General features: G+C 47.5%; 1 protein-coding gene across 3 annotated transcripts in view; it reads right to left on the reverse strand.

Moving 5' to 3' along the window:
• Positions 1–12,066, reverse strand: part of SLC4A4 (solute carrier family 4 member 4) — a 119,578-nt gene that overhangs the window by 38,490 nt on the left and 69,022 nt on the right. The window contains exons 4-7 of one of the 3 annotated variants that reach the window (XM_029965645.1): positions 10,024–10,159; positions 6,663–6,823; positions 4,217–4,369; positions 629–724 (exon numbers count right to left, since the gene is read on the reverse strand). In XM_029965645.1, the coding sequence (XP_029821505.1) occupies positions 629–724; positions 4,217–4,369; positions 6,663–6,823; positions 10,024–10,159 (546 nt within the window). Of the gene's footprint in view, positions 1–628; positions 725–4,189; positions 4,370–6,662; positions 6,824–10,023; positions 10,160–12,066 lie in introns of all 3 variants that reach the window. The other 2 variants (XM_018089017.2, XM_018089018.2) reach the window with 2 other exon arrangements.

The raw sequence follows: 12,066 nt of genomic DNA on the forward strand, positions 1-12,066 counted from the left end.
GCAGCACCGGGAGTGAAAAACCGAAGGAGTGGGAAGAAAAAGCTCTGGACTCCCTAGAGCTGGGTTTTCTTTACAACACGTGGGTAGACTGAAAGTATTCCTTCTTGTGAGCCACCTGGAACCACACTATACCTGCTGTGTGTTCCTGCCACGTCCAGGAACATTGGCACATTGGCACAGCTGAAGCCAAGCACAATTAGATAAATCAGATGTTACAAAAGGCAGAACAGTCCAGCTCATCCCTGAGAGATCAAGTCGACAGCCTATTTTTGAGGTTAATTTATATGGAAGTTAAAATATTCAAACCCCTTTAACCGCTAAAGAATACTTCTCTAGATGAAAAAAATGCCACCAGAGAGCTTAGACCCCCCTCAGAAGGGGAGTATGGCCTGACCCACCTGCTTCATTCCAGATGAAAGAAAAAAGGAAAACAGAGCAAAACAGAGCAGTGGAGAGGACAGTGTGGATAACACAAACAGCCAGAGCAGCCCCATTCCCCACGGAACACATCCATGCTTTGCCCATTGTTAGTGCAGCAGCAAGCGTTAGGAGCCCGGCTGGGGCAAGTTCCCTCTTCCTCTCCTGGCCCCCAGCCCTGAGCCCACCCTGAGCCCTGCCCGGGACTTACTGAGCCATCCCACGCTGGGGCTGCGCTGCACTCCCAGTTCATCATCCAAGGTGCGGGTGGCCAGGCAGGGCACGGAGCTCTCGAGCGGGCTGCGTGCTTGTGCCCGGCAAGCAGGAGACAGGAGCAGCAGCAAAGAGCAGGAAGAGAGCAAAGGGGAAAAGTTAAAAGAAAAGAAAATGAAATTATGCGAGGAGAAAGGCTGGAGCAGCAGCAGGGGGGAAGCCAGGCAAGGAGAGAGTTTGATGCGCACACTGCGGTGATCAAAGCCCACTCATTTAGATCCCAACATCTCCTCCGCAGCTCCATCTTGGCAGGGCTGGAGCCAGCTTTCCATCCCCGGTGTCTAAAATTGAGGCATCTCAGAAGCAGATCTCAAGGAAGCGAGTGAGCAGCTGCAGTGCTGGTGGTGCTGAGCGTCCCAGGATGCAGCACCATCAGTAACAACAGGTTTTTGACAACAAAAATCAGGTCACGTCCCTGTAGGAGCCAATTCTGAGCACCCTGACCCCATGCATACATACCAGGCACACCAATCCGGGCTTGGAGATGCCCACCTTAGTCTGCAAAGCTTCCAGTCATGCCAATACGTACACTGGTAGGGGCTTTTTCCAAGCCTTCCTTGGAAAACATCTAATTTCTGACTTCAACTCCTCTGTGCTGATATTATTCAGCTGGTGCCATTGCTAACTCTCTAAAGGGACTGAGGGTGCAGTTCATGTGAAAAAAAAACATCACTGAACTGACTAAAGCTGAACCTAAAGGAGCTGTGGCTGCCCCATCCCTGGAAGTGTCCAAGTTCAGGTTGGACAGGGCTTGGAGCAACCTGGGATAGTGGAATACACAGAACAAAGACTTCAGAGAAGTTTTCACCTGTAGCCAGGTACTCTCCTCTCTGTGCATCAGCCAGCACTGTGCAGACAGCCTGTTATTTCAAGTCAAGTGTTTCCAAACCCCTCTGTCAGCACAGTGTGAACTAACACGGCTCAGGAGGAGTTTGGGCAGCACAGGCAGCACCCACGCGGCGATGGGATCGTGCCATTATTTATGGTGGTTAAACACACACACTTAAAACACATCACAGTTTTCTACAGCCTCTGCCAGCTTGGGTTTAGTGGGAGTGGATCGTTTTCTCACTTGCCAAAGGCTCCCACAGGTGTTACATTATACAAAACGCTGGCAGGCACGAAGCTCTGAAAGAAAAATGTCAAAAATGGATAGCAAATGTCATCACAGAGGGCTGGTAAATATCGATCAGGCAGACCTCGGGCGCCTGCAGAAGGGACAGTGACCACACAGCCCATGTTATACTGTGGCAAAGCCCAAGGTGTGCCAGCTGGAGAGCTCCAGCCCAGGTGTTATGTACTGCTCCAGGGCTCCAGGACAAGGGCTGTGCCAGGAAGGGACACAAAGAACTTGTACAAAGCCACTCAACAAAACCAGACATGCACCTGTCAAAAATCCCTGCAGGAGTTCCATCAACATGAACAATCAACATGTGTAAATAAGAACATTTTGGAGCCCCTGAGACTTCAGTTCTTTAGGTGCTCTGAACTAAGTGAGGTACAGGCACCTCGGGATCTTCGAGAGCCAAGGCCCAGGGGCTATTTCCAGATTTCAGATCTAACAAATAGATCCCATCCCTGGAAATGTCCAAGGCCAGGTTGGACAGGCTTGGAGTAGCCTGGTCTGGTGGAAGGTGTCCCTGCTGAGCCGGGCAGCAGCAATACCAGCCCATAAAGCTGTTGTACCTGGGGAGGAAGATGCTCAGAGGGTCCCACAGACCCAGAGGCAGCATCAACATCGGATGGAAGTTTCACTGACACTGAAGTGAAAGCGAACACCTACCTGGAAAGGAACTCGAGGGAAATTTAGGAGCGCTTGGGGCTGGAGGCATGTGCATTATGGTGATTAGCCATGTTGAGAGACAGCTGCACTCCTGTTGGCCTCATTAAATTTTTATCTGTCTAAAGGACATGAGAGGCACTCATTGAATCTGAGGTAGAACTTGATCGAACACGTTCTGGAGTTACTTTTTCATTAAAGTGTAAATAATAAATAACAGTAACAACTATTCATGAGGTATTTCCCTCTGTATGTCAGTCTCGCCCTCCTAAAGTATCAAAGCACTTGAATTGTCATGGAATATAATGTGTTATATATAAACATCTCAGGTGGGGGAACAGAGGCAGAACAACACGAAAGGAGTGGCTGAAGGCCAGAGCCAGGATAGAATTCCTGGAGATTAGTCCAACTTGAACCAGGACCTGTGAAGCCCTTTCAAACAAGAATGAGAAATGAATGATATGGATTTTAGGTGATTTCAAAGTAAAGGATGCCCATAGCCATGAAAAATGAGCAAGGGCTGAGTGAAAACGTGAGGGCTCATCTGGCCATGCTGAGCCCTTCCCCAGAGCCAGAATTTCCTTGCAGTGCTTCCCAGAACCCAGTCCCTCCTGCAGGGATATTCACCTAGAACATTCTCTCGGTTCACGTTATTGCATGTTCAGGTTACTTGCTCAATGACTGTGTTATCCAGGCACTCGTACATGACAAGAGGCATCATCAAGAGCAATAAATATTCTCCACAGGCACATACACTCCTGTTGCAAAAGGAAAGGATGATCCAAAGTAGGAAATATTAATGAAGTGTGATAATAGGTTAGGGAGAGGTGTTAGGGTGAGTTGTAGCAGCAGAACGCAGCAAGCTCAGAGGCCTTTGGTGGAGCAAGAAGAAAAGAATTTCTTCACTTGCTTTTGTTCCTGGGTATTTTAAAATGGCAGCGTTTAGCCCAATTTCCAGACTGCCACAGGAGACAGTTGAGAAGCTCAAAACTCCTCTTTTTTCATTACCATGAGTAAGAAGACCCCAAATCTCCATGCAGGGGCAAGTACAGTCAGTGCCCAGGCCTCTGTAGCTGTCTGCATCCACACACACACACACTCATGTAGGGACACCACTACCAACACAGCACTACCTATTACACCCTTTTTAGAGACAAAAAGAGACATAGTCACGACACACACCACAAAACCATTTCAGGACGAATAAAGCAAGATGGAAATCAGCTTTACCCCACTGGACAATGATTGTACAGCAATAAAATGTAAGCTAGATATTACTGCCAGCTCATTTTTGATTCGGAGTGCCACCGACACCGTCTGTTACAGACATGGAACGTGCATGGAAGCTTCGCCTCTGCCCAAACATTTCAGGTGATCGGCCTTTCAGGTCCAGGCCCCAACAGAGTTTTTTGTAAACCCCTCTTTCCTGTTTGCTGCTCCTACATCATCTCCTCCACGCAGCTGGAAGGGCATCCCTCTGCCTTCCCCAGCTGCTGCCTCCTGCCCTCCTGTCCCTCTCAGTCCAGTGAAGATGTGGTTAGAGCGCCGTGCCAGGGCCAAAGCAGCCTCCAGAGCCCACTGCTGATGTGCCATCAGCACGGGTCTCGCTATGCTACTCGGGGTTAGAGAAGCATTGTCAGGGCCACGCAGTTAGTTCTGGGCTGGGCTGGGTGGGTTGCCGTGACAGGGAAGGCTATAGCCACTTAGCCTCTGCATTACCATTATCGGGGTTGGAAAACATCCTACTTGCACTGGAGACGGTCTTTCCAATGTCAGCCAGCGAGCGCAGGTTGGATTTCTTGGTCTGGTGCCGGTGCTTCCTGAGCAGCGTGTAGGTGACCTTGTCCTTCAGTTCGGGTTTCAGCAGCCCCGTCTCGATCTGATTGTCAACGATCATCTCTGTGGCAGGCACAGGAAGGGCAGGGGAGAGGAGGGCAAAATTAACCACCGAGCTCAAAACTCAGCTGCTTCCAGGGAGAGCAGGGAGAGGGGAACGGATCATTTTCACCTCACCTTTTTGAGGGCTTTGCTCCCCATCTCAGAAACAGGTTTTATTTTTCTGGGAGTCTTTTTCAGACACTTCTTTGGAAAAGTAACACAAGCATTTCCATCCAGCACGAGTCACCAACACACAGGTATTGCACTGAGACTTCCTTTGCTATTTCCTACATGCCACAAATCCTATTTCAAATCACCTGTACCCAGGGTAAGCTGGTTCTTAGTTTGGGAAGGGAATCAGCTCTGAGCCTAGATTTTCATGAAGAAGCTACAACTCCGTGGCAAGTGCTATTGTGCTCCCAAAAATCACATGGAAAAACTTCTATCAGACTCAACAAGGCCTGAGTTCACCTCACAGGCCCCCAATAAAACCTAATCTCAGGACAGGAAAAAATGCTGGAGATGAGCAACTAATTAAATCATTCACTTGCAGGACTGAAGTGATAGCAACTACGAGTGGCAGAACTTGCTCTAATTGCCACAGGATGAGTTACATGGCTTTGCCTTTCACAGAATCACCAGGAGAAAAGGCTCCCAGCCCCCTCGAAGCCTGCTCACTTCCCACCAATTCCCTCCTTTCTGCTGCCCTATCCCAGAGGAAAAAGGCAAAAAGGTCACCAGATGTATGAAGGATCTCCACTGTGCATTAAATCTCACACGAAGTCATTCCTTGATGACTTGAATTCACGCGCTGTCCCCCGAGGGCAAGTGGCAGCTCTTATTTGTCTGCTGGTAACTTTTATTTGTGCTAATAATAAAAGTTATGGGAAGGGGGAGGCAGGACACACATCACATTTGCTAACTCAGTGAGTCAGAAAGTCATCCTCTGCGTGCTGCCCAAGAATTAGTACCTCTCCAAATGCCTAGGGAAGAGACTAGTTGTTCCTCCCAAATTAGGACAGGGTGGGTACATGCACGTAGGTACCTTTACACAAAATGTTCAGGAAAAGGTTGATTTTTGTAAAGTGTCATTTTTCTATAGTTTTTCTTGTACATGGCTTTGGTTAGTGATTTTTGGAATATTTTCTCCAGAACCTTCATTAAGTTTATCCTTCTCTATCTGGCATCTTCCTTTCCCTCTTCTTCACATAACACAAACAACAAAGAGAGTTTTTCTTTGGAGTTTTCTTTTCCTACGTGTCACTACCAGACACTAGCCAAGTGATCGTGATTAAATCATCCTGGAAATCCACTCCTGGACATCCCTACCTGTCTGATTAAGGGTCTGGACCAGCAAAAATACCCTGCTCAGGATGGTGTCACAGTGTCACAGCAACAGCAGTCACTGACGTGTAATTTAATCTCCCAGGAATTAGATTTAATTTGGAAATTGAAGCAGGAGATTGAAGGTGACATCTCAAAGGGACTTCAAAAGGAAATCTAATGTTTGAGGGTTTAAGGTTCCAGACCACGGACATCAGCTGCTGCTTCTGAAGCAGGTTCAGCTTCAGCCTAAAAGTTCAGAGGTTTTGGGGGGTTCATTTTGTTAAACTTTGCAAAGCTGTGCATTTGGATATACAGACACAAAAGCAAAGGAAGATAAATGCCACCAAAAGCACTTACAAAACTAAGCTCAAAACTCTGCATTTAACACCAGAGGCAGCTTTTGTAATTCCAGGTCTTACAAACCGTGCAACTCCTTGTATTTGACAATTCCATGCTGGGATAATTTTGACCTTGCTTCCTGAGAAGATAATTCAAAGCACTGAGTTGTTTTTTTGGGGGGAAGAGAGGGGCAGATATTTAATTTAGCTCTTCTACACCTCCTCACATAATGGCTTTTAAATTCAGTATTTTGGTTTGGTCCCTCCACTGGATGGCTCACTTTGAAAGTTTATTTTCTATGAGTTCTCACGTGCCATGGGGAGCATGATCTGGCTCTCAGCAATGTCACTGAGCATCACTCCAGGCCACAGCTATTTTGACTGCAAGAAACCTGCCCTCCAATTCCATGGGGTGGAGCTCCAGCTAGTGCTGGGGCTGCTCTCTCCTCTCCCTTGCTAGGGGAGAGTGCCCCATCCTAAACACAGCCTAGGGCTTTCTAGTTTTCCCTCTTATTCCTTGGAGGATTCTTTCTTTTCCTCTTTTATGGAAAAAGCAGCGCTTTTACATTAAAACCACCGTTAAAACCATATCAGGGTTAAAAAATTGGTGGGGAAGGGTCGAGGGAAAGAGCCAAGGCAAGTGTACTTACCCACCACCTGTGGGAGGGAAGAGGCCTCCAGGTCCAGCATTATGGAGCCCTTCTCTATACACGTCCTCAGCTCGAACAAGCTGTGCAGGGACAAGGTGGCCACGTGCGGTTTGCTCCATCGCTCCCCACCTTGTTCCACCTTCTCCTCAAACTTGATCCATCTACAGAGGGCAGAGCAACAGGACTGGGTTAAAGCTGCTGGCTCCTTGCAGGGAAATAAATCAGCATTTCTGGAAATAAGGTGGCTTGTCCTTGAGTATCTTGGCAGTGCTGGTTAATGGCTGGACACGATTGTCTTAGAGGGCTTTTCCAACCTAAAGGATTCTAAAATCAGCCACTGCTAGAACTCTGCAGCATGGAATACTGCTGTGCCATGGACAGGAGCACATCCCAACCACATCTGAAGGTGTTCTTAGAGAACAAGTGAGCCACCAAAGGACAAGACACAAATTGAGGGGCTCGTTCTTTCCCTCCAGCCATTGTTTAATGATTTAACCAAGCAGGTCTGAAAAACCCAGAAAGCTTATCTCTGGTGGAAGGTGAGAGCAAAGGTTAAATCCTGGTCTGAGCAAAACATACCTTACACCCCTAAAACCAAGTCCAATTCCCCGGGCTGCAGCCCACCCCCACCTCCCCCTCCAGCCTTGACCCTGCCCTTGGCTCTGCTGTGCCCAGCCTGGAGTCCATAGGGATGGGCAGCTGGGACCTGGTCCAGACCTTTTTCCTTTACCACAGCACCCAGAAATGGCTTTGATGTAAAGTGGGGGCGCAGGAGAAGGTGTTTCAATATCCCCTGATGGCAAAAGCAGAAGTGCTTTTTAATTCCCTCTCCAGACACATTTTAATATATGTGGAAAATGAAAATTCCAGTGACTAATATAAGGGGATTACTAAGACAAAACCCCCACAAAAAGGTAAAGGTAAGGAAGCTCATAAATGGGTTCAAAAGAATATTATTAACAGTAAGTAAATTGTATTTAATCCTGAAAAATGTATTACTTGGGGATTAATCAATTATGCTTTACAATTGCAATAATCTCTTTTTGAGACTTTGTTTTTTTAAAGCTGCTTTTTAACTCAAGCTAAGAGATTGATTTTCATCTCCAATTAATAAAGTTCTTCTAGTTCACAAAAAATAGGTGTTTCCTAGGACACCTTTGGGACCGGGGGGGATGCAAATCTGTGCATTTCCGGGGCTCTGTGGGATGCGGGACTGAGACATATTTACCCTGTAACAGCAGGAAGGCTGAAAATTACCAAGTGTTTGTCCTTCCAGGGAAAGCGATTACTCACAACTATCAATATTTGCTTTCTGTTTACTTTTCTCACTGAAAATCCACAATATCAACACAATAAAACAAATATTAGCTTGCAAACCTGGGTGAACTAATGCCTGCTCTATTCAAGGAATTACAGGATGGTTTGGCTTGGAAGGGACCTCAAAGCTCTTCTTGTTCCGACCTCCTGCCATGGGCAGGGACGCCTTCCACTAACCAGGTTGCGCTAGCCTGGGAATGCCTGCATTCCAGAAGCAGTCACAGGATACAAAGGAAAGTAGGAAAAGGAAAAAACCTGCAGCAGCTGGAGGCCCCCAGACTGTTCTGAGGCTCAGTGGGACCTTTTAAGGACCAAGATGCCACTGTAGGGTGGGGACTGTTGTTCTATAAGGCAGGGAGATGGCAGGAAGGTGACAGAATCACAGAGAAAAGGAAATGACAGGACTGTGGGGTGATGGACAGAGTTTTTTTTAAACTTCTATTATGGCCTTTTTTAATTACATAAGCTCTGCCAGGCAGTACATTTATATCCTTCACCCTTTTACATGTGATAATATCAACACACCATTCACACAACCCTTTCTGCAGCTCTAAAATTACAAAATGAAAGATGCCTTCTGCCTCCCGGTTGGCAGAGATACGAGCTGTCTCCAGAGCACACAGACTGTGACAATGGTTCCCAGGCACGGAGTATCATTCTGGAGCCCACCAAGTGCACTGGGGACAGATTTTTCTTGCAAATCTCAGCCCCTTGGAGCCACTGCTGCTGACAGGTACCTAGTTCTGAAGTGCCCAGTGCCAGGGGAGCCTTGCTGGGGCTGTCGGTGCAGTTTCCAGGGCCCAAGGGGCACAAGAGGGTGGTTTGTGCCTGTTAAATCACTCCAGGGATGGGGATTCCACCACTATCCTGGGCAGACAACCCTTTGGGTGAAGAAATTTCTCCCAGTATCCATGCTAAACCTCCCTAGGCACAACTTGAGGCCATTTCCTCTCATCCTATGACTTGTAACTAGGGAGAAGAGCCTGAGAGAGAATCCCACACACAGCTCCATGCAGCCCTTCTACCAAAGAACTGTGAAAACACCCAAACCCAGAAAGTACTGAATTTATGACAAGAGGGAAGAAAAGCAATAAAGGGAGAAAAGGATGGGCAACAAATCAGAAGTTAAAGAGTAAAAGGTGAGAAGTTGTTAAATAGGTTCCCCAAGTGACTGAGAAGTATAAATGAAGGATGATAAGGGGGTAAATGGGCATGTGGTGGAGTGGCTCATTAAACTGAAGGTAAAGAAGATTAAGGTAACCAAACACGGGCTAATTATGAACAAGGATGGTGCCCTTAACATTGGGAGGTGGGGAAAGAGCTTAGCCCAGCCACCATAAAGGAAAAGGAAAAGCCCCAAGCTCACTGAAGGTGAGTGGGAATAGGTCACAAATCCAATCCAATGCCTCTTTCAGTGGTATTTAGAAATAAACTCCATGTAAATTGTGGCAACTAGATCCAAAACACTCCTTTTTTTTTTTATGGCTTTTTGACCAAAAAAACAGCAGCATCAAAGAACAGAACCAAGGAACTCAAAGCAGGCAACCCCATCTAGCATTTAACACACACCTTGAATAACTTCTTCACAAGCAAAACCTTTAAGTTTATTTCCCTATTTAAAATTAATCTCACCATTAGGAAGGAGAGGGACAGCCAAAATTTCCCTGCTTGTGGTGTGCAGTGGGACTAGGCTCAAGAGCTACTTTGAGGCAACAGAGCTGAAGCAGTTTTGACTCAGGCACTCACTTTCTGGCAACTCTGGCCAGAAGACACGTCCCCCTGTGCAAAGCCCATAGTTGTCTCTCCACAGGCAATCTACTCCAATCAAACTGGCACTCCGTTTTTTTCCTAGTTTTTGCTTTAAAGGAACATTTAAACAAACCCTCAGTTCTCTTGTTTATCAAAGAAAGGTAATCTGAACCACGCAGGCTCCTTTCTGTGGCTACCCCACATGGTCCTGCAGCACAGGTATTACCCAACGGAATGCAGGACAGGAGTCCTGCTGGCTGCCCTCGCCATTCAGGGTAAAGGAAAACCAACCCACCTTGCAGTCTCCTTCCATTCCATCTCCTGTCCGTCGACGGCCAGGAGTTCGTCCAGCTCGGTGAAGAGCTGCGGGGGCGCTGGGCTGTCATCTTCCTCTCCGAGGATGAAGCGGATGCGTTCGGCAGCGGGGGAGACTGCAGAGGTGAAAATACTGCGGTTAAGGGCCTGGGAGATGACCAGGGACAGGCGGCTCCTCTCCTTCCCCTGCTCCCCAAGGCCGTTCAGCTGCTTGTCCAGGCTGCCTTTGCCATCTGACATCCTCGTCGCCGCGGACGCAGGGGCGAGAGCGAGGGAGCCTCTATCTCTCTCTCTCTCCCCTCTTCCTTGCCTCTCACTGAACTTCTGACAAGTTCAAGCTGGGAGTAAAGTTCAGGAAAACTTGTCCCTTCCTACGGACCTTAACTATGTTACAGCAATTTGTAGCCCTTGTAAAAAAAGCGCTAAGGAGCTCAAAACCAATGTGCTCTACGGCGCTGCCCGAGGACCTGCAGCTCTCTGAGCAGCCCAGATCCTTCACCCACTTTTTTATATGACCTAAAACCAGTTCCGGCCAAACCAACTTGAGGCGTGCTGGCACAGCATCCCATTGCTGGCTCTCCCCTCCCTCCCTGGCAGTCAGGTTTGGGTTGCCATTGGCCTGCAAGGCAGGCAGGAACTTCCCCAGCCCACCGCTGGAAAACACAGGAATATTTAACAGGAGGGTTGTCTCATCTATACATGAAGAATGCGACCCAATGCCATTTAGTCAGGCACCAGTGCACTGAAAAGAAACAACTGGTCCCAGTTGGAAAAGACTGCCCGCTTAGGGAAAAGTTTAACATACAGCACAAGCAAAGTCCATTTGCATTAAGAGCTCAAGAAAAAGGAGCAGAAACCCCCTTCCTGGTTAAGAACCACGTGTGATTCAAAATTCAAACCCATGAGCATCGGTGTCCACATCCCAAGGCCTAAGGGCATCTCCCAAAGGCAACCAGAGCCCACGCCACCAGAGTCACCTTGCTGGAGGGCTCCTTGGGGTCTACAGCCTTTTTCTGAGGGTATCACCTTAAAACGAAGGTGTGGCCACAGGAAATTTTAAGACAGGCATCCTTTCTGCTGGATGTTTATCAGCATTAGAGATACACAGCAGACTATGAACTTTGAACAGTCCTGCTTAAAAACTCCTTTCTTTTCAAAAGATCAGCTGGCTGTCTCTTGCAAAATAATTAATTACACCAGGTGTCCAACCACATTGATTTTTCCAGGGTAAACAGAATCTCAATTTGCGATGGGAAAAAAAGGAACCAGTAACAAACATGCCCTTTCCTCCTTTGCTTTTTCCTTAAATAAACTTTCATAGTTCTCTTCCTAAATTATTCAGCAAAGGTTGATGCAAATTCGTTTCTTCATCAGTTAGGGCAACATAGATAATATAGATTTCTTTTTGATTGAAAGTATATTTGTGATCATAAATGCCTTTGGAATTCCCTGGGCACCCAAGTACCTTGTCCCACTGCTACAGCAGCCTTCCCATCACGAGGCATTCATCTTCCTGCAGGCTCCAGAAGGGTTGGAGAGGGACTTCTGACAAGGGCCTGGAGCGACAGGACAAGGGGGAATGGTTTCCCACTGCCAGAGGGCAGGGTTAGATAGGATATTGGGAAGAAATTCTTCCCTGTGAGGTAGTGAGGCCCTGGTATGGGTTGCTCAGAGAAATTGTGGCTGACTCATCCCTGGCAGTGTCCAAGGCCAGGTTGGACGGGGCTTGGAGCAACCCGGGCTAGTGGAAGGTGTCCCTGCCCAAGCAGGGGGTGGAATGAGATGGCAGAGTACCTGTACCACACATGTTCCATCGTCCTCCTGCTCAAACTGCACAAGTGACCTACAATAAACTTTTATATTCAAACAGAATGCAAACATCACAGATAGAAAACAAGTAAATGTCCATCCTATTGCTTCAAAAAGCAACGTGGAGCACAGAAGTGGCTGGTACATGGAAGAGGCTGTAAGAGAAGGGACAGCACAGCTTCTTGAGCTGCCAAAGGCATTTGCTGGAGTCGAT

Source organism: Manacus vitellinus, unplaced genomic scaffold (assembly GCF_001715985.3).
Source record: "Manacus vitellinus isolate BGI_N305 unplaced genomic scaffold, ASM171598v3 scaffold_112_pilon, whole genome shotgun sequence".
In the NCBI taxonomy this organism is placed as follows: Eukaryota; Metazoa; Chordata; class Aves; order Passeriformes; family Pipridae; genus Manacus; species Manacus vitellinus.